At 43.6% G+C, this 25,567-nt stretch overlaps 1 protein-coding gene across 4 annotated transcripts in view; it reads left to right on the top strand.

The window, feature by feature from the left end:
- Nucleotides 1-25,567, top strand: part of LOC129855533 (low-density lipoprotein receptor-related protein 8-like) — a 258,688-nt gene that overhangs the window by 188,401 nt on the left and 44,720 nt on the right. For all 4 annotated transcript variants that reach the window (XM_055923302.1, XM_055923305.1, XM_055923303.1 and 1 more), the window contains exons 5-9: nt 1,042-1,416; nt 4,549-4,671; nt 6,584-6,706; nt 12,869-12,988; nt 13,221-13,346. In XM_055923302.1, the coding sequence (XP_055779277.1) occupies nt 1,042-1,416; nt 4,549-4,671; nt 6,584-6,706; nt 12,869-12,988; nt 13,221-13,346 (867 nt within the window). The remainder of the gene's footprint in view (nt 1-1,041; nt 1,417-4,548; nt 4,672-6,583; nt 6,707-12,868; nt 12,989-13,220; nt 13,347-25,567) is intronic.

Genomic DNA, 25,567 nt, shown 5'->3' with positions numbered 1-25,567 from the left:
CAGCTTCTCGGGCCAGTTATCCCTTTTGCTGAGCTGACCCTATTAAGGCAGGGCCAGCCGTTTACCACTGCATACTAACAGTCATTTTGTCTGTGCTGCCCAGAGCCAGGGCCAAGCATGAGGCCACCTTGTCCCGGACATGCTGTTTTCGACTCTCTCTCTCTACCGCACCTGCTGTCTCTAACTCTGAATGATCGGCTATGAAAAGCCAACTGACATTTACTCCTGAGGTGGTGACCTGTTGCACCCTCTACAACCACTGTGATTATTATTATTTGACCCTGCTGGTCATCTATGAACGTTTGAACATCTTGGCCATGTTCTGTTATAATCTTCACCCGGCACAGCCAGCAGAGGACTGGCCACCCCTCAGAGCCTGGTTCCTCTCTAGGTTTCTTCCTAGGTACCTGCCTTTCTAAGGAGTTTTTCCTAGCCACCGTGCTTCTACATCTGCATTGCTTGCTGTTTGGGGGTTTTAGGCTCAGTTTCTGTATAAAGCACTTTGTGACATCAGCTGATGTAAAAAGGGCTTTATAAATAATTGTGATTGATTGATTGTCTGGGCAGCCAGGAAATCGCTGAGGTTAGAGGTAGTCACAGAGAGGTTATAGAGACTCCCTTCAGAGCCTGTCTGTCGGTCTCTCTCTCTCTCTCTCTCTCTCTGACACATACATTATAGTACAGAACCTAGCTCTCTTTAGCATGGATGTATGGCTGTGTTCCCTAGAGGCTCCATGTCTGGTGGTGTAGTTCAGACCAGGCGCCTAGACTGTGAATGCGTTTCTCATCTCTTTTCTCATACTCTGTACTGTATGCGATCTTACAGCTAACCCTTTTACCTCCCACTCTCATTATGTTACGCAATCTGTTAGAATATTTCTTCCTTACTGGTCCTCCCATTTAGAGCTGTTGCATGAAAGATCATGGTTTCTCTTCATATTTTTATCTTGGTATCCTGTCATCACATCACACTCTTTGGTATTTAGACCTCTAACTCATCACCCTCGCTCTTTCTCTCTGTTTTCCCTCTCCTCCCTCCAGACACCAAGGCCTGCCCCGCCAAGGACTTCCAGTGCCGTAACAGGAAATGCGTAGCGCCCATCTTTGTGTGCGACGGCGACGACGACTGCGGGGATGGGAGTGACGAGGGGAAGTGTTCCACCCCCACGTGCGGCCCCCACGAGTTCCGCTGTAACGACTCGGAGTGCATCCCGAACATGTGGAGCTGCGACGGGGACCCGGACTGCGGGGATAAGTCTGACGAGTCTATGGAGCGCTGTAGTCGCCGGACGGAGCCCCAGAAGCCCCGGTGTCCCGAGGGGGAGTTCCAGTGTGGCAGTGGAGAGTGTGTCCACCTCAACTGGAAATGTGACGGAGACGCAGACTGCAAGGACAAGTCTGATGAGGCTGACTGCGGTAAGTCGTCTACTGTGTCTGGGGTTGGATCACCTGGGGGTGCACACAGGATGTGGTCGTACATATAAGGCTGTGAAAAACTATTTGCCCCCTTCTAATTTTCTCTATTCTTGCATATTTTTGTGCATGTTTCGAATGTTATCAGATCGTCAACCAAAACCTACTATTAGATAAAGGGAACTGAGTGAACAAAAACCACCACATTTTTTTTGTTACGCAACACCCAATGACCCTGTGTGAAAAAGTAATTGCCCCTTTGAAATGCAGTGTTTGGTTTTCAACAGACATAACGGGACCCATGTCATCCAAACAGTAGACTCAAGTTTGCCAAAAAGCGCCTGGAAGCACCTGGATGATCGTTAAGACTCCGAGAAGAATGTTCTATGGACAAATGAGTCAAAAGTGGAACTTTTGGACGACATCGGTCCCGTTATGTCTGGCAAAAACCAAACACTGCATTCCACGGTAAGAACGTCATATAGTGATGCTTCGCTGCCTCAGGACCTGGACGTCTTGTCATCATTGAAGGAACCATGAATGCTGCTCTCTATTCTAAAGGAGAATATCAGACCATCCGTTTGTGAGCTGAAGCTGAAGCGCAGCTGGGTCATGCAGTAAGACAATGATCCTAAACACAAGCAAGTCTACATCAGAATGGCTAAGAAGCAACACATTTAAAGGGTTGGTATGGCATAGTCAAAGTCCAGACCTGAACCCGATTGAGATGTTGTGGCAGGACCTGAAACGAGCAGTTCATGCTCGAAAACCCAGAAATGCCGCTGAGTTAAAGCAGTTCTGCACGGAAGAGTGTGACAGAATTCCTCCACGGCGATGTGAGAGACTGATGAACTACTACAGGAAACGTTTGGCTGCGGTCATTGCAGGTAAAGGTGGAACAACCAGTTATTGAGTGTAAGGGGGCAATTACTTTTTCACACAGCGGAATTGGGTCTTACATTATTTTTTTATTTTTTTATTCAATAAATGAAATAAGTGTCAACGTTTTGTGTTATTTATTTACTCAGGTTCCCTTTATCTACTATTAGGTTTTGGTTGAAGATCTGATAATATTGAGTGACAGAAATATGCAAAAACAGAGAGAATCTTAAAGAGGGCAGACTTTTCCTCTGCATTGTACGTATCTAGTCTATTCTATGAAAAGGATGTACTGGAGTCTTCTGTATGGGGGGGGGGGGGGTTAATTAGCTTAGAAAGACTTCTATGTAAATATCACTATATCAATGTACAATCAATAAATGTGGATGGATTTGTGAGTGAATAGGCATTTGTGTGTGTGTGTGTGTTAGCATTTTTGCCTGTGTGTGCCTGCTTGTCTGTGTGTATACAGCAGGTGGACGTTTAATGTAACGGATCTTGCCCTGGAAGCGAAACTGAGCGATTTCTGCTAGATGGGCCAGCTGCAAAGTCAAAATTGGCTCTATTCTAAAAATTCATGAAAACTAACATTTGCTTTTGTATTACTTTGTGGCTGTGCTAGCTAGTGACCACTGCAGAGCTGCCACCAGAACAAGGTTCATGACGAGAAACGCTAACCTGCGTGTATGCATGGATGCTATGGTGTCAAAGCCCCGCTGAAACTTCTGTTATGGTGCCCGGTGATACTAAGCTCCACGCTGGAAACACCAGGGCGATCAGTTGAGTTGGTTGCCATGCAACAGTGTGATGATTGATACAGTGGAGAGCCCTTTGAGAGGGAATGAGGGCATTCACAACCTGTCTCTCTCTCTCGCTCCCCGAGTAACACCCTGATCTCAACCCCAGAGACCATTCCATAATAACACACCGATCACAAAGACAGGGATGAAATCAGAGCAGATCTACGCAGGGGTTTACAATTATGTTGGTGTTGGAACCTGATTAAACCTACCATAATAATCAAAATCAATAGCATTATCAAAACGTAATACGTTGTCCTATCATGGCTACTGTACGTTTAGAAGTGATACTGCCTGATCCAGAAACAATGTGTGTGCCGTACCAGTAGTGATGTGTTGACATGATCCCTGCTATTAGAAGCATCTGTCTTAACACCTTTAAGCAGACTCAATACAGTAGATGCAGAGATGAGATGTGTGATCCGGGAGAGGGGTTTCAGTATTACAGTATTATAGTGATGTAAATGAGAAACGGAGAATCATTCATCTCTGTAGTCTGTTCCTGCCTTCCCTTTCTTTCTCCCGGACTGCCGCTGTTCATCCCGAGATTGTATTATTATTAGCTGAGCTCAGATCCCAATCACTGGACTGATACCATCAGCACGTTGTGATACACTAGGATTACGCTGGTTATGCTGCTGGTTTTAACATCAAGGGGGTCTTTGTTTATGTTGGAGTGTGTAGCATTGTGTGTGGGGAGGCTTTTCGGCGTGTGTGTGTGTGTGTGTGTGTGTGTGTGTGTGTGTGTGTGTGTGTGTGTGTGTGTGTGTGTGTGCCTCGCATCTTGTCCTCTGGTGTAGGTTACATCTCCAAAGTGCATCCCATGAATAATTAAAGCAGCAGTTAAAGAGATGAATGGGTAAAATAAACCTTCCCCTATACTACTGCTAGTACAGCACACACACACACACACACACACACACACACACACACACACACACACACACACACACACAGCACACACAGCACACACAGCACACACAGCACACACAGCACACACAGCACAAACAGCACAAACAGCACAAACAGCACAAACAGCACAAACAACAGAACAAAGCAGGGCAGTCCTGGGTGTGTGTTTTACCCAGACAGTGAGTAAATACCTCCCAGCTTTCCATTTCCACAGCATTTCTCTGGTGCAGAGGGAAACGGGGAGAAGGGGGGAGTTGTATGTATGAGGGATTACTACTGAATTGGAATGCACTCCGTTTTGGCCCAAACCCAAGATGAAACATGCACTTTTTCACTGGGGTAATTTCATCTCTGACAGGATACCGGGTTGGGGTTGGATCTCTAGAGAGATAGAAAGTTGGATGATGCGCTGGTGAATTAACGCAATCTGTGTGTGTGTGTGTGTGTGTGTGTGTGTGTGTGTGCCGTGTTTCTTTTTTTCTATCTCTCTCCCGCTCCCTCTCGCTCTGTGTCTGCATGTGTGTGTGTGTTCTATCTTCCACAGCTCTGCTGACCTGCCGTCCAGATGAGTTCCAGTGTGGTGATGGATCCTGTATTCATGGCACCAAACAGTGTAACGGGGTCCATGACTGTCCTGACTTCAGCGATGAGGCTGGCTGTATCAACGGTGGGTTGGCCTTACTGACCATCCCCTCTTCCATTTTGTCTTCCTCCATGCCTAGTAGTTACTCCCCTTACCTTCTCTCCTGGGTGTATAGTTGACAAATGTTCCAGTAGTCTGAAATAACTGCTAATCTTTTCTGAATTTCCTCTCATCATTTACCACAATATCTCTTTCCCTTCTCTGTATTGTGTTGCACACTACATGACCAAAAGTATGTGGACACCTGCTTGTCGAACATCTCATTCCAAAATCATGGGAATTAATATGAAGTTGCTATAACAGCCTCCATCCACTCTTCTGGGAAGCATTTCCACTAGATGTTGGAACATTGCAGCGGGGACTTGCTTCCATTCAGCCACGAGATCATTAGTGAGGTCGGGCACTGATGTTGGGTGATTAGGCCTGGCTCGCATTTGGCGATCCAATTCATCGCAAAGTGTTTGATGGGGTTGAGGTTAGGGCTCTGTGCAGGCCAGTCAAGTTCTTCCACACCGATCTCGACAAAGCATTTCTGTATGGACCTCGCTTTGTGCACTGGGCCTTCCCCAAACTGTTGTAGTAACCAAAAATGTGTTAAACAAATCCAAATATTTTTTATATTTGAGATTCTTCAAAGTAGCAACCCTTTGCCTTGATGACAGCTTTGCACACTCTTGGAATTCTCTCAACCAGCTTCATGAGGTAGTCACCTGGAATGCACTTAAATGAATTTATTTCCTTCTTAATGTGTTTGAGCCAATCAGTTGTGTTGTGACAAGGTACACAAGATAGCCCTATTTGGTAAAAGACCAAGTCTATATTATGTCAAGAACAGCTCAAATAATCAAAGAGAAATGACAGCCCATCATTTCTTCAATACTTTGAAAGTTTGCACATTTGTGGCCTGCTGGAGGTCATTTTGCAGGGCTCTGGCAGTGCTCCTCCTTGCACAAAGGCGGAGGTAGCGGTCCTGCTGCTGGGTTGTTGCCCTCCTACGGCCTCCTCCACGTCTCCTGATGTACTGGCCTGTCTCCTGGTAGCGCCTCCATGCTCTGGACACTACGCTGACAGACACAGCGAACCTTCTTGCCACAGCTCGCATTGATGTGCCATCCTGGATGAGCTGCACTACCTGAGCCACTTGTGTGGGTTGTAGACTCCGTCTCATGCTACCACTAGAGTGAAAGCACCGCCAGCATTCAAAAGTGACCAAAACATCAGCCAGGAAGCATAGGAACTGAGAAGTGGTCTGTGGTCACCACCTGCAGAACCACTCCTTTATTGGGGGTGTCTTGCTAATTGCCTATAGTTTTCACCTGTTGTCTATTCCATTTGCACAACAGCATGTGAAATTTATTGTCAATCAGTATTGCTTCCTAAGTGGACAGTTTGATTTCACAGAAGTGTGATTGACTTGGAGTTACATTGTGTAGTTCCCTTTATTTTTTTGAACAGTGTATATATATATATATTCACATATCTTTTTAAAATATATATATTTGTTTTATTATCTGCGTTAGCTCCAGGTATATGTTGCAATTCTTCAGCCATTCCTGGACCTGTGACCAAAAACAAGTTACATATGGACTGTACCAAAATAAATGATCTAATGACTGAAAATAGTGGCTGAAATAGCTGAATCCACTAATGTCAATGGGTATCCAAATAATTTTGTATATATAGTGTATTTTGTATTAATACACTATCATCTTCTCTACTGCAGGTACAGAGTGCTAAGCTACCAAATTATCATTGTTACTTATTTTATAACCCCACCCCCAGGCTAATAGCAGTGTCTGGAAAGCAGATTACCTATTTTATGCTATCTGGCCCGAGGAATCAGAGTAGGGATACGCATTGGAAATCAAACACTTGTTGTAAGCGTTTGCAAGGTAATGATCCGTGTATTTTTCTACCCTCTCTCTCTCTTTACCAGCCACTAAGTGTGATGGCCCCAGGAAGTTTATGTGCAAGAATGGAGAGTGTATCGACAGCAGCAAGGTGTGTGATGCCATCAAAGACTGCAAGGACTGGTCAGACGAACCTATGAAGGAGTGCGGTAAGACACACACGGATGCATCCACGCACGCCGGCACACACCCAACACACACACACACACCTATTAGCATCCAGTTGACATGCAGATGGTCACTCTGGTAGTAATCGGAGCTTCATTTGATCGAGGGGGAATAAATCAGGATAATTCTCAGCTCGCTCGTTACCGTCAAAATACCAACTCTTCCCTTGAGGTTGTTCACGGCAAGGAAACATGCTCAGACTACATTACCCATAAGGCACCATATGGATTAGCGCTCCACCATAGATAATACACATGCAAATTGTTTAGGCAATATTGCTGAGCAAAATTGCTGGCAACGGAGAGGGGTATGAGACACTGGAGCAATGATGTGCAATGAGCAACATGGACTTGAATAATAGATGACATATGAAGCATAGAGCTTTAAAACAGAATTTCAACATTCATTTACTCATCTCCTATAACTCGTTTTTGCCAGATGACTGCCACAGCTGTACTGAATTTAATCAGCTAACAAACAAGCAATCAAGAGGTGTTGCCCCTGCTCTGTCCATCCACTCAAACTGCTGCCAGTCAAGTCGATGTTAATGCAGACGTAAGGATAACTAGATTTAGCCAACTTCATTATCATAAGCTAGAAAAATGTGAATGGCATAAAGCTAGCTAGCCAGCTAGTTAAACATACAAAAAAATGAAATGTAAATGGCTAGCTAGTTTGTTCCATTGACTCTGCATGAGCTCCGGTTACCATGCTAACCGATTAGCATGCGCCCCCCCATGGATTTTTTCATCAGTTAAACATGAACACAATGTAATGTATCATGATCATATATTGTAGTGAGGAAACATTTGACATGTGAATGGACAACATTTCACTCCAAAACGGGAGTTAATTTTCTCTCACTTCAGCTCCAAAACAGTCGTATTGATACCCCTGAGTCAAAACATGTTAGAAACTCCTTTGGCAGCGATTACAGCTTGGGGGAAAAGGTTGCAGAGGGGGGGGTTACATTTTTATGTAGAAGGACTGAGAAGCTCAGTTCTGGTGACTTTAAAAAAAGACATGCTACTCCAAAATGAATGAAAATCTATTTTTCTACAATATTATTTCTAGCTCAAGATATGAGCCCAATGACATATTTGAAAATTATTTCTTCAAATATTTTTTTACTTACATCATGGGATTGTTAAATACACATTTCTGATTGGCTTGAACGGCACTCTAGAGTGTGCATTATTTCCCTATAATGCGCGGTAGAATTCATGGCTATAGTTAATTCTTACATGTTCAATGTTTGAGCTGCTTTTGAAACCAAAAGTCAAATTGAAAACATTATTGGAATTGTTGAATTTGATTTTCATAATAGCAAACTAAGACTGATGGTTTGGTTAGCTAAAACATCAAGTCTGTTTGTCAGGCAACAAACTTCCTCTCCCAGTATCTGGTGTAAAGCAGACTGAAGCAGGTTTTTCTCTAGTATTTGGCCTGTGATTCACGCCATGCAGTTTTTTTTTATCCTGAAAAAGCATATCCATAACATGATGCATGAAAATAGGGAGGCAGTTACTCAGTGATGTGTTTTGTTGGATTTGCCCCAAACATAAGGCTTTGCATTTAGGCCTAAAAAATGTATTCCTTTCCCATGTTTTTGTTTTGCAGTATTACTTTAGTGCCTTGTTGCATACGGGATACGTGTTTTGGAATATTTCTATTCTGTTCATTTGTATTCTTCTTTTCACCCTGTCATTTAGGTAATTATTGTGGAGTCACTACAATGTTGTTGATCCATCCTCAGTTTTCTTCCATCACAGCCATTGAGCTCTGTAGCTGTTTTAAAATCACCAATGACATCCCTGAGCAGTTACCTTCCTGTTCTGCAGCTCAGTTCAGAAGGACGACTGAATCTTTGATGTGTCTGGGTGGTTTAATACATTATCGACAGCATCATTATTCACTTGACATACTTAAAGAGATATTAAATATCGGATGTGTTATTGTTAATCATCTACCAATCACTGCCCTTTATAAGGCTTTTCATAAAGCTCCCTGGTCTTTGTAGTTTAATCTGTGCTTGAAATTCAACACTTGACCAAGGGACCTTACAGATGTTGCATGTATGGGGTACAGAGGAAGGGGTAGTCTTGAAAAATAATTTCAACCTCTATTATTTCACACAGTGAGTCCGTGTAACTTATTATGTGATTTGTTAAAACCACGTTTTAATCATGAACTAATTCAGGCTTGCCTGAAAAAAGGGGTGAATATTTACAGATGTAGGACTTAAATTTGATCACTCTTTTGTTGCTGAGAATTCTACGCAAACTCAAGGTTTAAAAAGGCTTCTAACATTTTGAATTTCCACCTTAAAATGTGAGACTTGATTTGCCATAATAAAAATGTTTCAACCCCTTCAAAAAATAGCCCTTAATTACTGTGCATTTGGAAAGTATTTCCAAAGGGGAAAGACCCCTTGACTTTTTCTTAGTTACAGCCGTATTCTAAAATTGATTAAATCTACACACAATATCCCATAATGGCGAAGTAAAAACTAGTTTTTAGAAATTTTCAAGAATAAACAACTGAAATATCACATTTACATACGTATTCAGACCCTTTATTCAGTACTTTGTTGAAGCACCTTTGGCAGCGATTACAGCCTCGAGTCTTCTTGGGTATGACGCTACAAGCTTGGCACACCTGTATTTGGGGAGTTTCTCCAATTCTTCTTTGCAGATCCTCTCAAGCTCTGTCAGGTTGGATGGGGAGCATTGCTGCACAGCTATTTTTAGGTCTTTCCAGAGATGTTCGATCGGGTTCAAGTCCGGGCTCTGTCTGGGCCACTTAAGGACATTCAGAGACTTGTCCCGAAGCCACTCCTGTTGGAAGGTGAACCTGAAGTCCTGAATGCTCTGGAGCAGGTTTTCATCAAGGATCTCTCAGTACTTTGCTCCGTTCATCTTTGCCTCGATGCTGACTTGTTTCGTAATCCCTGCCGCTGAAAAACATGATGGTGCTGCCCCCACCAGCATGATGCTGCCACCACCATGCTTCACCGTAGGGGTGGTGCCAGGTTTCCTCCAGACATGATGCTTGGCATTCAGGCCAAAGACTTCAATCTTGGTTTCATCAGACCAGAGAATCTTGTTTCTCATGGTCTGACAGTATTTAGGTGCCTTTTGGCAAACTCCAAGCAGACTGTCATGTGCCTTTCACTGTGGAGTGGCTTCCGTCTAGCCACTACCATAAAGGCCTGATTGCTGGAGTGCTGCAGAGATGATTGTCCTTCTGGAAGGTTCTCCTATCTCCACAGAGGAACTCTAGAGCTTTGTCAGACTGACCATCGGGTTCTTGGTCACCTCACTGACCAAGGCCCTTCTCCCCTGATTGCTTAGTTTGGCTGGGCGGCCAGCTCTAGGAAGAGTCTTAGTGGTTCAAAACTTCTTCTACTTAAGAATGATGGAGGCCACTGTGTTCTTGGGGACCTTCAATGCTGCAGAAATGTTTTGGTACCCTTCCCCAGATCTGTTCCTCGACACAATACTGTCTCAGATCTCTACAGACAATTCCTTCGACCTCATTGCTTGGTTTTTGCTCTGACATGCACTGTCAACTGTGGGACCTTATATAGGCATATATAAATCATGTCCAATCAATTGAATTTGCCACAGGTAGACTCCAATCAAGTTGTAGAAACCTCTCAAGGATGATCAATGGAAACAGGATGCACCTGAGCTCAATTTCGAGTGTCATAGCGAAGGGTCTTAAAACTTACGTAAATAAGGTATTTCTGTTTTTTATGAAAAAATCTCTATAAATCGGTTATCACTTTGTCATTATGGGGTATTGCGTGTAGATTGCTGAGGAATAAGGTTGTAACGTAACGAAATGCGGAAAAAGTCAAGAGGTCTAAATACTTTTCCTCATAATAATTCACATTTCCTTTTGCTGCAGGATTATTCTTCTGACTGGCTCAAATTAAGATCCTACATCTATATGCAACATCTATATTATAGTTCTTAAATTTGTATTAAATAATACAATTAAGATCCTACATCTGTATGCAACAACTATACTGAATAAAAATATAAACATGCAACAATATAAACATGCAACAATTCATATGAGGAAATCGGTCAATTTAAATAAATAAATTAAGCCCTAATATATGGATTTCACAACTGGGCAGGGATGCAGCAATGGTTCGACCTGGGAGGGCATAGGCCCACCTACTCGGGAGCCAGGCCCAGACAATTAGAATGAGTTTTTCCCCACAAAAGGGCTTTATTACAGACAGAAATACTCCTCAGCACCCACCCCCTCCCCTCGGACGATCCCGCAGGTAAAGAAACCAGATGTGGAGGTCCTGGGCTGCCGTGGTTACACGTGGTCTGCAGTTGTGAGCCTGGTCGGACGTTCTGCTAAATTCTCTAAGACAACGTTATTATGGTAGAGAAATGTACAACAGCTCTGGTGGACATTCCTGCAGTCATCATGACAATTGCACTCTCCCTCAAAACTTGAGACACCTGTGGCATTGTGTTGTGTGGCCCTTTATTGTTCCCAGCACAAGGTACACCTGTGTAATGATCATGCTGTTTAATCAGCTTCTTGATATGCCACATCTGTCAGGTGGATAGATTATCTTGATAAAGGCTCAAATACTGACTAACAGGGGTGTAAACAAATTTGTGCACCACATTTTTGAGAAATAAGCTTTCTGTGTGTATGGAACATTTCTGGGATCTTTTATTTCAGCTCATGAAACATGGGACCAACACTTTACATGTTGCGTTTATATTTTTGTTCAGTGTATATTATAGTTTTTAAATTTGTATTAATTTTGACATTCCGGAGTATCACAATTAAATGCAACAAAATGTGACAAAATCCAAGGGGGGGGGTGAATATTTTTGTTACCCATTGTACATAGCTCTCTGACATTAGATCTCTTTACTTTGACGTACATATTTATGTTCTGTTGGAATTGTATTATATTACATTGATTTGTATATCGCTGAAGCTTATATTTGCCGGTCTTGTTTGATCTTAATGTCACAGTCTCCAGCTATAGTATAAGTGGACATGTACTGTTTGTTATTCATTAACATGGAAGTTAAGATATTCATAGATGACCAGCTTGTGTTTGTACAACATCCTCCAGCCTCCCCTGTCTTCCTCTCACGCATGACTGTACCAATAATGAAGTGTCAGCTCTCAACCCCACTCTACCCGCTAGGCTTATCAGGGCTCTACGCTGAAATGTTTTACAAGGAGCACAAATAGAAATGTAGGAGCACAAATAGAAATGTAGGAGCACACAAGGAAATGTAGGAGCACACAAAGAAATGTAGGAGCACACAAAGAAATGTAGGAGCACAATGGAAAATATTTGAGAGATTGAAGTGGTAATCTGCAGTTGGGTGTTTATTTTCTTTCCTAGGGGCATGGTGCTGCCAAATAAAAACGACACAAATCGTAGCACTGTAAAGCCCTGCTTATGGGAGGGAGGGTGACGGGGAGACAGGAAAAGAGTGAGATAAAGTGATATAAGGAATGATGGAGAGAGAAAGAGGGGGGTACGGGAGGATGGATACTGAAAGGGGAGCAGAATGAAAGAGAGGGAAGGTAAGGAGGAGGAATGGATAAAGGGATAGGAGGAGGGATGATAGAGGAAGGTAAGGAGGAGGGATAGGAGGAGGAGGAGGAGAGCTAGATAGAGGGATAGGGGGAGGGATGAATGGATAATGGGAGGAGAAGCCGGAATGGATAGAGGGATAAGGGGAGGAAACATGCTCCCCAAAGGAAATCAGATTAGCGAGGGGCACCTGGTGCGAAGCCATCCCCATCTGAGCCCCAGTGCATTCTGGAAGGGTTCCAGGTGTCTGATAGGAGCACATTCCCCTAGAGGCCACCTCAGACACACACACACACACACACACACACACACACACACACACACACACACACACACACATACACATACACATACACATACACATACACATACACACACACATACACATATACACACACATATACACACACACACACACACACACACACACACATACACATACACATACACATACACACATACACACATACATAGACCAATATCTTGGTTGTTTTATTTATGTTTGACTCCCCTTACTCTATTTCTCCCTTCATCCCTCTCTTTCTAGGTGTGAACGAGTGCACAGACAACAATGGAGGCTGCTCTCACATCTGCAGAGACCGGAGGATCGGCTATGAGTGTGACTGTCCCGCTGGATACAAACTAATGGACAAGAAGACCTGTGGAGGTAGATTCCCATACAATATGTCCCTCTCAGCCAAGCCTTACCAATGATTGCGCTCTCTGAAAATTGCTCCCTCAATCTCCCACACATTTCCTTCTCTTCTCGCACTCTCTCTTTCCAGACGGTAGCTACTTGGAGTAAATGTCCCAGATATCTCTCTATCCCGCTGTCCATCCTGTCTTAGTAGAGACAGTGTGTCCAGTGTAATTGATGTGCTTCTGATATCCCTCCTCAGACATAGACGAGTGTGAGAACCCTGACGCCTGCGGCCAGATCTGCGTCAACTACAAAGGAGACTACAAGTGTGAATGTTACGAGGGCTATGAGATGGACCCCAGCACCAAATCCTGCAAGGCCGTGGGTGAGTGAGACAGCCCATAATGTCCCCGGCAACCACAGAAGAGACATGGACACACATACATGCGCACAAGCATGCATACACACGCACGCACACACACACACACACACACACACACACACACACACACACACACACACACACACACACACACACACACACACACACACACACACACACACACACACACACACACACACACACACACACACACACACACACACACACACACACACACACAACCCAGCAACATCACCGTCTGTTCTCAGCCCGTCCAATATGAAAGGACTTTCTTTGTATGCAGGGCGGTCAGAAAAGGCAAATATTTGCCTTTGCCTCTCTGGGCAGTAATTAAAAGAGAACCATTCCCTCCATGTCTCTCCCTTGCTATGGGGGACCTGTCAGGGCACTGTAGGACGCAGCCAGGCATTGTCCCTCACCGTGCCCCACGGTAAACACGCTAGCCTGGCCATGAATAGAAATCAATGCCCTGGTCTTAACTTTGGGCCCTCTCTCAGACTCAGACTGTAGAGAAACACATGGTTTGTGATTAGCATCATCATTCTTAGGTTGGATCATTACATGGTAATGAGGGGGCTTAAGCGGGAACTGGCTCGGCTTTGCTCTAAGTGGCGTGGAAAAGGCCATTGATTACCTTCCATCCGAGAACGCACGTCTTTATTACTGTTAGAGTGAGCATATACACGCTCTCAGAAAGCTCTGTCCGTTTATTATTAGAGCGGAAGGGAGGGGGACAGTGTGTCTCTGTGTGTGTGTGTGTATGTGTGTATTATTATAATAGTTCCTTGTAGGGCTGTGACGGTAACTGAATAACCATGTAACTGACGGTTATGGATGAAGGCCGCCGTGAAAATGAAACAACCGCGAGAACCGTTTAAATAGGCACACATTCATTTTGGGAGAAACATTTTTGGGATTAACGTTATTAACGTAGATCAACTTGATCTAATAGCAGGAGGTGTTTACTAATGATCATAAGCGATTGTTTCGTTAAACTTAGTCTGTCTGTTGAACGTTCTACATCTCCTCTTTCCAACTCTCGTTTGATGCTCCAGCTGCTAAACCGTCTGATGTGCGAGGTTGTAGAAGCGCTAGCCGATAGGCTATGGCACTTCAGGGGGAGAAAACAGTTTGAAGTGTGGACTTTCTTGTATACAATGCTCGTTTTCATTGCTTGCTAGTAGATGCATAAATTGGTATTCTTTTGAAAAAAGGTTGGATGTGTCTGACTATTCATTAATTATTCAAATGAGTTTCTTCTGACTCTGAGGCCTATAATGAGCTAATGTTGTCTCCAACCAGGCATGGTATAATTTGATACAGACTCTACTCTTTATTTATAGACTAATCAACAGTGAAAAAAATGGCTATGGACATGTTGCGTGTATTTGTTTCTATTTTAACGATTGTCAATTTCATTATCCTACTATCGCATAGCTGTCTCACTCCTCTTCGTACTGTACTTTCCTTATCAATTCATCTAACCTACTTTCGGAAAGCCTACGGTGGCCTAGTTTTTTCTTTATATGTATTAAGGAAAATATAAATATTTGCTCTTTTCTCTGACATACTCTGGTGGCTTTGATTGACAGGTCATTTTACGGGCTGTGAGTTCGCTGATTCTCTCTATAGGGCTATTCAGAAAGTTTCCTAAAGTAGCATGTCTGGACATCTCTTTAATGAGAATCAAACGCTCCTGTCAAGATTTCATCTGATTAAAGACCTATTTTCAGTAGGTTAGGCTACATTATTTTTCTCATTACGGCGCCCTCTCGCCATCGAGTGACCGCAGTAGCAGGGTTTGTGACGTTACGCGAATATTCCGGGGAAAAGTGGGAGAAAACCCATCGCACTTGTATGAATGGATTTTTGCGTCGAAACAGGATCAGTATTTAATATTTTCCTATGTGGAAAAGGCAACAGACAAAGACAAGGTAGGCATATACATTTTTAGATTGACATTTTAGTCATTTAGCAGATGCTCTTTTCCAGAGCGACTTACAATTAACGTTAGTGCACAATTAGGTCGTAGGGTTTTTCTGCGAAGCCTGAAGGCAGGGAGGGGAAGTTCCTCTTGCTGCTCCGTAGCCAAGTACCATGGTCTTGTAGTAGATGAGAGCTTCGACTGGAAGCCAGTGGAGTGTGCAGGGGAGCGGGGTGACATGGGAGAATTTGGGAAGGTTGAACACCAGGTGGGCTGCATATATCTTTATTTTGACTCAATGCGACAGAGCCTCTCCAACCTAGGATTTCTTCATTTGTAGATTTAATATTTATACGTGATAACCTGAATAAGAATAATGAAATGCCATGATAATAACAAAGTGTAATGGCTTGTTTCAAATAGTTTTTTTAAAGAAGCATATTCATGTAAACAAGTGAACAAACAGAAACCCCTTTTCACATTGGGCCTTATAGGCCTAAGACAACAGTAACATACATTTAAATCAAATGTAAACATCACAAATGATATGAAATATAAATGACAAAGATAAGAAAAGGAAAAACAACTAACAAAGTGTGATTCAAAAGTGAAATTGCACGTTTTTCTTTTGAGTCAATGCGAAAATGTGACAATCCTCTCCAATCTGACATTTCTTAATTTGTGTACTAGACTAAATTTTAGAGGTAGTAACTTGAATAATAATAATGAAATTCTACTGATAATAACAAAGTGTAGTGGTAATAGTGAAGTTGCGGAGAAAAACCTGCCGCCCACATACACTCGTGCTTCTACACCTGCATTGCTTGCTGTCTGGGGTTTTAGGCTGGGTTTCTGTACAGCACTTTGAGATATCAGCTGATGTAAGAGGGGCTTTATAAGTCGATTTGATATGACTCGCACACCCACACATCAACAGACGCGCAACCTCGTGCGTTCTCAGCGATGCACACACTCACACCAATTTGCAGATAACACACGCTCACATTCCACTGTGTTAGGTTTATTACATTTACAGGAGCTGACAGCTGAAGTGACAATGTCGTTAAAGCACATCACACTGAGCCGGAAACTTCCGGCTCTATTTGTGTTCTGGCCTGAAGGCACAAAGCCGTGTTCAGGGAACTCCATACCATTATTACCCTTCATCCAAACACAGATTCAAGGACATTGGCCCAATTATTACAGCTTTTTATTCAAACACTTTGAACTTCTTCTTTTTTTACTGCTCACTGGAAATGCCTGAATATAGTCTTAACTTAGAAGGCCCTTGGAGGCTGGATAGAGAAAGCATTATAAGAATACTTACTTGACTTACTTTCTGAAGTGTTTTGCCAGTTTTAATCTTAGCTTACCACACATATTGATTTAAACAAAAGTATCCCATATGGCTCTTTAGTTACTATGAACAGTGTGTTAGCTAATTAAAACTACGACTCCCAGGTTGGTGTCATGTTAGGTTCACATGTTTCGTTCATTGTTATGAGCTGAACAGCTCTCTCCAGTTCTCCTACAAGTACAGTTCGGCAAGTTGATTCCCACAAGTCATCTCACCACAGTAGTTTAATTGCATTGTTATTTTGTTTACCCTGGGTGCAGTATCACTCACTAACAGTTAATGACTAACTGATTGGCTCCCACTGTTTCCTTTGTGCATTCGTGCATTTGTGTGTGCCTGTGTCTGCAATTGTACTGCGGCATTCTCTACATCGCAAAACCGTCTGTTTTACAGCCCAATCCACATCACGCAAACAGTTAAATCTATACTAACTCTATTTTCATAAACACTGAGGTGTGCAGTTTTTCCTTCATAATCAGATGATCGCTCCTGGAGAGGGAGGAGGGAGAGAAATAACTACTTTTGGAAATAAACCCTTCCTGTATAATCCATTAGATCCATGTCAGACTAGCACTTTAGAGAGCACTGTTTGGGATTGAGCCCATCCAGTCCTGGTGTCTGTGTCTGCTCTATAGCCTCTGTTCTAGTCTCATTATGACAGACTGGGGCTGAGCTAAGCAGAGGTACGGCCATACGAGACAGAGCTGGATGACATTGTTGCTTGTCTTAACAGATGCTCGGAAGGACACTGCACTGTTATATATTTAAATGGAGGGAGGAAGGGAGGGAGGGAGCATAGTGAGAGAGAGGAAAGAGACTAAAAGTAAGGGAGAGATTAATAAGAGGGACTGAGGAGAAAAATACAGAGACGCAGCGAGATAGGCAAGGCAGAGGGAAAGAGTAGGATCAGAGAGCAGAGGACAAAAAGAGGGATATAGAAGAGGAAGAGAGGGAAAACGAGAAACCGGAAAGCAACAGCCATATGGACAGGTCAGAGGGAGAAGATCCAATGCCTGGATGACTCCCGACTGTTTAACCAGCCGTTCCCCCCCCCCCACCCCCCCACCCCCACACTCTCTCTCTCTCAATGGGCTTTATTGGCATGGGAAAAATGCTTTTGCATTGCCAAAGCAAGTGAAATAGATAATAAACAAAAGTGAAATTAACAATACAAAATAAACAGTAAACGTTACACTCCCAAAAGTTGCAACGGATTAGAGACATTTAAAATGTCATATTATGGCTCTGTACAGTGTTGTAACGATGTGCAAATAGTTAAAGTACAAAAAGGGGAAAATACTCTCTCGCTCTCTCTCTCTCCTCTCGTTAGCTAATGTTACGTTTTCTGGCTAGCCAGTTCAAATAATGTCAGATTGTCCGTTCTTAAATTCAGAGCATTTCGCTCTCTGAGCGTTCATAGCGCACTATGCCACTGGCTGAGGAGTAGTGTTGATCCGAGCGTTCAACGGCAGCCAAGCACCCAAACTAACTGGCTAACGTTGTCTAGCTTGCTAGCTACTTCCAGACACAAATGAGAGAACACCTCACTCTGACCATTTTACTCGCCCTAGCAGAGCTGGTTAGGCTGTTTTCATGTTAACCAGAGAATTGGTGACTGTAACTGTGCCGCTGAAAAACAATTTAATACCGTTTTTTGTTTTTGCCGACGTTTACTGACATCGGCCATATTCAACGGGTGTTGAGCGTTCGTAAATCAGTTATTCGGCGCGCGAGTGCTCTGAAATCGGAGCAGATAGCCAGAATGAACAATGTCCATTGGAACGCACAACGAATATACCACTTAGCTAAGAATGATGTGAATAATCAAGTCAATAAACGTTGGGTAGTTAGTTAGACAGCATATAGTTAATATACCTGCAAGTTCAATGTATTAGTAGCCAACTAACGTTATGTAGCTAGCAAACATACCTGTGCATACTGCTGTAATGCAACGCGGTTCGTAAGGATAGCGTAGCATAACAAATTGCCAGCCAACATAACGTGTAACATAACTTATTTGAAAGGTCATTACTTTATTACATTGCTCAACATTTTCTTAACATTTGTCATAATTAGTAGCATATACAGTATCTTTATTTTCACTCAATGCGACAGAGCCTCTCCAACCTGGCATTTCTTCATTTGTAGATGTAATATTTATAAGTGATAACCTGAATAAGAATAATGAAATGCCATGATAATAACAAAGTGTAATGGCTTGTTTCAAATCGTTTTTTTTTTAAAGAAGCATATCCATGTAAACAAGTGAACAAACAGAAACCCCTTTTCACATTGGGCCTTATAGGCCTAAACAACAGTAACATACATTTAAATCAAATGGACACATCAAATCAAATGTATTTAATGTATATTGCCCTTCTTACATCAGCTGATATCTCAAAGTGCTGTACAGAAACCCAGCCTAAAACCCCAAACAGCAAGCAATGCAGGTGTAGAAGCACGGTGGCTAGGAAAAACTCCCTAGAAAGGCCAAAACCTAGGAAGAAACCTAGAGAGGAACCAGGCTATGAGGGGTGGCCAGTCCTCTTCTGGCTGTGCCGGGTGGAGATTATAACAGAACATGGCCAAGATGTTCAAATGTTCATAAATGACCAGCATGGTCAAATAATAATAATCACAGTGGTTGTCGAGGGTGCAACAAGTCAGCACCTCAGGAGTAAATGTCAGTGGGCTTTTCATAGCCGATCATTAAGAGTATCTCTACCGCTCCTGCTGTCTCTAGAGAGTTGAAAACAGCAGGTCTGGGACAGGTAGCACATCCGGTGAACAGGTCAGGGTTCCAAAGCCGCAGGCAGAACAGTTGAAACTGGAGCAGCAGCCCGGCCAGGTGGACTGGGGGACAGCAAGGAGTCATCATGCCAGGTAGTCCTGAGGCATGGTCCTAAGGCTCAGGTCCTCTGAGAGAGAGAAAGAAAGAGAGAAAGAGAGAATTAGAGAGAGCATACTTAAATTCACACAGGACACCGGATAAGACAGGAGAAGTACTCCAGATATAACAGACTGACCCTAGCCCCCCGACACATAAACTACTGCAGCATAAATACTGGAGGCTGAGACAGGAGACACTGTGGCCCCATCCGATGATACCCCCGGACAGGGCCAAACAGGCAGGATATAACCCCACCCATTTTGCCAAAGCACAGCCCCCACACCACGAGAGGAATATCTTCAACCACCAATTTACCATCCTGAGACAAGGCCGAGTATAGCCCACAAATATCTCCGCCACGGCACAACCCAAGGGGGGGCGCCAACCCAGACAGGAAGATCGCGTCCGTGACTCAACCCACTCAAGTGATGCATCAAAAATTATATTAAACATAAATGAAAAAGAAAAGGAAAAACAACTAACAAATTGTGATTCAATAGTGAAATAGCACGTTTCATTTGAGTCAATACGAAAATGTGACAATCCTCTCCAATCTGACATTTCTTAATTTGTATACTATACTATTATTTAACTTTGGCTAATTTGTATTCATTATTACAGAAAACTAAACTCACAACAAGATCATTATTTACAAGTTAATGGTGAGCTAGTTACAGAAAATAGCTTACGGTCATGAGTGTGACAAAATAAAAGCAGGGCATTCTACCGGAGAATTTTAGAACTCGGTGTAAGGGTGTGTGTTGGTGGCAGGGAAGTCAGGCGCAGGAGATCAAGCTTGGTATAAACGGAGCAGTTTAATTAGTGCTCAAAAACTCCAAAAACCAAAATATACAAAATAAAACAAGTGGGTACAAAACCCGTCGCACACCAGAACATACCTTGCACAATGCTTACAAACAAACAATCACCGACAAGGACAATGAGGGGGAACAGAGGGTTAAATACACAACATGTAATGAATGGGATTGAAACCAGGTGTGATACAAGACAAGACAAAACTAAAGGAAAATGAAAAGAGGATCAGCGATGGCTAGAAGGTCGGAGACTTCGAACGCCGCCCGAACAAGGAGAGGGACCAACTTCGGCGGAAGGCCCTCCGGATTCCTGCTTACAAGCAAAAACTAAAGCAGGGAGTCGCTCAATACGGAAGTGATCAGTTTACGCGGATGCTACGATACAGGACTGTTTTGCTACCACAGACTGATATGTTCCGGGATTCATCTAATGGCATTGAGGAGTATACCACCTCAGTCATCGGCTTCATCAATAAGTGCATTGACGACGTCGTCCCCACAGTGACCGTACGTTCATATCCCAACCAGAAGCCATGGATTACAGGGAACTTACGCATCGAGCTAAAGACTAGAGCTGCCGCTTTCAAGGAGCGGGACACTAATCCGGACGCTTATAAGAAATCCCTCTATGCCCTCAGACGAACCATCAAACAAGCAAAGCATCAATACAGGATTAAGATTGAATCCTACTACACCAGCTCTGACGCTCGCCGGATGTGGCAGGGCTTGAAAACTATTACTGACAACAAAGGGAAACCCAGACGCGAGCTGCCCAGTGACACGAGCCTACCAGACGAGCTAAATGCCTTTTATGCTCGTTTCGAAGCAAGCAACAGTAAATCATTCACGAGAGCAGCAGTTGTTCTGGACAACTGTGTGATAACGCTCTCGGTAGCCGATGTGAGCAAGACCTTTAAACAGGTCAACATTCACAATGCAGTTGGACCAGATGGATTATCAGGACGTATACTCCAAGCACGCGCAGACCAACAGGCAAGTGTCTTCACTGACATTTTTAACATCTCCCTGACCGAGTCTGTAATACCTACATGTTTCAAGCAGACCACCATAGTCCCTGTGCCTAAGAACACAAAGGCAACCTGCCTAAATGACTACAGACCCGTAGCACTCACGTATGTGGCCATGAAGTGCTTTGAAAGGCTTGTCATGGCTCACATCAACAGCATCCTCCCAGATACCCTAGACCCACTCCAATTTGCATACAGATCCACAGATGACGCAATCTAAATCGCACTCCACACTGCCCTTTCCCACCTGGACAAAAGGAACACCTATGTGAGAGTGCTGTTCATTGACTACAGCTCAGCGTTTAACACCATAGTGCCCTCCAAGCTCATCACTAAGCTAAGGACCCTGGAACTAAATACCTCCCTCTGCAACTGGATCCTGGACTTCCTGATTGGCCGCCCCCAGGTGGTAAGGGTAGGCAACAACACATCTGCCCCGCTGATCCTCAACACTGGGGCCCCTGAGTGGTGTGTACTCAGTCCCCTCCTGTACTCACTGTTCACCCATGACCACTTGGCCAAACACGACTCCAACACCATCATTAAGTTTGCTGGTGACATAACAGTTGCTGCCGACAACGATGAGACAGCCACAGGAAGGATGTCAGAGACCTGGCAGTGTGGTGCCAGGACAACAACCTCTCCCTCAACGTGAGCAAGACAAAGGAGCTGATCGTGGACTACAGGAAAAGGCAGGCCGAACAGGTCCCCGTTAACATCGACAGGTCTGTAGTGGACCGGGTCGAGAGTTTCAAGTTCCTTGGTGTCCACATCACCAACAAACTATCATGGTCCAAACACACCAAGACAGTCGTGAACAGGGCACGACAACACCTTTTCCCCCTCAGGAGACTGAAAAGATTTGGCGTGGGTCCCCAGATCCTCAAAAAGTTCTACAGCTGCACCATCAAGAGCATCCTGACCAGTTGCATCACCGCCTGGTATGGCAACTGCTCGGCATCTGACCGTAAGACGCTACAGAGGGTAGTGCGTATGGCCCAGTACATCACTGGGGCCAAGCTTCCTGCCATCCAGGACCTATTTAATAGGCGGTGTCAGAGGAAGGCCCAAAAAATTGTCAGAGACTCCAGTCACCAAGTCATAGACTGTTTTCTCTGCTACCGCACGGCAAGCGGTACCGGAGCACCAAGTCTAGGACCAAAAGGCTCCTTAACAGCTTCTACTCCCAAGCCATAAGACTGCTGAATAATTAATCAAATTGCCACCGAACTATTTACATTGACCCCCCCCCATTTGTTTTGTACACTGCTGCTACTCGCTGTTTATTATCTATGCATAGTCACTTCACCCCTACCTACATGTACAAATTACCTCAACTAACCTGTATCCCCACACATTGACTAGGTACTGGTACCCCCTGTATATAGCCTCGTTGTTGTTATCTTATTGGGTTACTTTTTAGTATTATATATTTTGAATTAATATTATTATTATTTGTATTTATTTTTTTTACCTTAGTTTCTTTGGTAAATATTTTCTTAACTCTTCTTGCACTGTTGATTGAGGGCTTGTAAGGAAGCATTTCATAGTAAGGTCTACACCTGTTGTATTTGGCGCATGTGACAAATAAAGTTTGATTTTATTTGACGTTATAGACAGAAGCTAGCTACATGGCAAACCAATACGAACTCTTCTCTCGGAATGTCCAGCCCGTCCATTATCTCGGCCAATCATGGCTAGCGGAAGGTTCCTGTAACCAACTGGGCTCGTAATTTAACAATTTTATTAGTATTTACAGATTTACAGATAATACTTTTGTAAAGGCACATGAAAGTTCTTATGTTCCATAAGGCATTTCTGCCAAAACAAACACAATTTGATAAAAATACAAAAATTGCGTTCAAATGCCTCTCCTTTTATGTAGTGAAGTGCGACATAGTTTCCTGAAATGTATCACATATAGTGTTTTGGAATTAAACTCTTTACATGTAAACTGTATGTTTTTGCATATGTTGGAGGGAAAATACATAGACATCTCACATTAGTTTGACATAGTAAATTTGGTCTGACAAGACAAGGGAAATTCTGCAGTTTTCTTGTGGATTTAGCAGAGAATGCAAAGAGTGGAATTTTCACATGAGTACGACAGACTACTGTTCTTCACGTTAATTGTAGTCTCACTAATACAGGGAATATGATGTCTCAACCGTTGTTATGTATTGCTAAACTCTTGTTTTCTCCAAGCTGCTCTGGCCTAGGCGGACATCCTTATTCTCCAATCTGCATTAATCTAACGATCCAAGAGAGAATATATACACCCACTTAGACCTCCTGTCACTAAACATCAACCAACAACTCAGAGTAGTCATATTTTCATCCTTCCCCTCCCGTTCCGTCACCCTCTGTGTTAACTAAGGTTTTTTCAATAACAGTAACTAACTGTATTGTACGTCAAATCGATTCCCCAGACCCAGCTTCATTTCTGCCCAGCCTTATCATTTTCAAAGCTTATCTTAATTGGCTGCAGGGCAGGGCTGAGTTATGGCAGGTTAAAATGCATGTGGACTGTCCTGTCATCACACGCACACAAACACACGCACGCGGAGGGGCTGACTCTGTAGTAGCACAGGGATCAGAGAGCAGCCACCCCGCAGGATGGCTCTCTTTGATGACATCACCGGTCCCTTGACCCCCGGCTGGGCCCTTGGAGCATGCTGATGCTGAAGCAGGAGTTTTATGGAGGATTTATCTATCACTGTGACAACAGGAATGGGAATGAGGGGCTGGGGGCTATGTTGACAGAGGCAGCAGGACACCTCTCTCTTTCATTATCTCTCCCGCTCTCTTTCTTTATTTCCCTCCCTCTGTCTGTCAACGTCTTTTCTTTACCAATCACTCACTATCTGTTTATGTCTCTCTTTGTCTCTCCCTCCCTATGCATGCTGCCACTCATTCTCTGTCCATCTGTCTTCTGTCTCTCTCTCTCTCTCTCGCTCTCCCTCCTCCCTAGTGGTAGAGCAGCTCAAATTGATGGGTACAAATCCAGCAGACAGGGAAAATGATTGAATCCTAACTCGCAGTGAAGATGAAAATATTTGCTCCCCGTGCTGTGGCCTGTGGGGGCCTGGGACTGAGAAACCCATCCAGGCGTGGCGGGGTTGTGTGTCTGCGTGCGTGTGTTTCTGTATATTTGTGTATGTACGTATGTGTGTCTGTCCTGGTTCAATACATGCAGCCAACTCAGAGCGCCCTGGCCTGATGGAACAAGTGCCCCGACTTTGTCTTGATTGTCTCCGGGATGAGGAGGGATGAGAGGAGACGGAGGGAAAGAGTGTGAGGGAGTCGGGAGGGAGGGAGTGATGAGGCTCCATCCATCACTCTCAGTTCATTCCTGTCCATCACTGTCAGTTCAGGGCCATTTTAAAACACATTCACCCAGACCATGGGCCAGTTAACACCTGACTGCCTGTTTCTTATTTTCTCTCTCTCTCTCACTCTACCTCTCTCTCACTATATATCTGCTTGTCTTTCTCACTCTCTTTCTCCCTTCCTTACTTCTCTCTCTCGTTCTCTCCAATTAACTCTTGCTCTCTCTCACTCTCTTTCTCACACTGTCATCTTTCTCTCTCTCACTCATCCTCTCTCTCGCCCTCCCAACCCTCTCACCATCTAGACACAGATAACAGATACTTGAGATGGTGATTCTCTGAGGAGGTTGAGAGAGAACCACTCACGAAGGATGCGGGCTTACTGGGCTACATGTTGAGATCAGTGTCTCTATGACCCTCATCTCAAATCAAATGTTATTCAATCATTTTATCCGTAAACATCAGTTGTGGACTAACAATAAAATGCTTACTTATGGGCTCTTCCCAATAATGCAGAGAGAAAGAAAATAGAGAAATAATAGAAAAGTAAAACACGTAATGATAAAAGTACAAGTAGATACACAATGATTAACGATAACTCGGCTATATACAAGGGGTACCAGTACCGGGTCGATGTGCAGTGGTAGATATGTACATATCACTAGTGACAGACAGTAGCAACAGTGTATGTGATGATTTAAAAAGGTTTATTAAAAAAAGGGTCAAAGCAGATAGTCAGGGTAGCTATTTGGTTAATTATTTTTGCAGTCTTATGGCTTGGGGGTAGAAGCTGTTCAGGGTCCTGTTGGTTCCAGATTTGGTGCATCGGTATCGCTTGCTGTGCGGTAGCAGAGAGAACA

Source organism: Salvelinus fontinalis, chromosome 5 (assembly GCF_029448725.1).
Source record: "Salvelinus fontinalis isolate EN_2023a chromosome 5, ASM2944872v1, whole genome shotgun sequence".
Classification (NCBI taxonomy): domain Eukaryota; kingdom Metazoa; phylum Chordata; class Actinopteri; order Salmoniformes; family Salmonidae; genus Salvelinus; species Salvelinus fontinalis.
This window is presented reverse-complemented; position numbering and strand designations above follow the sequence as displayed.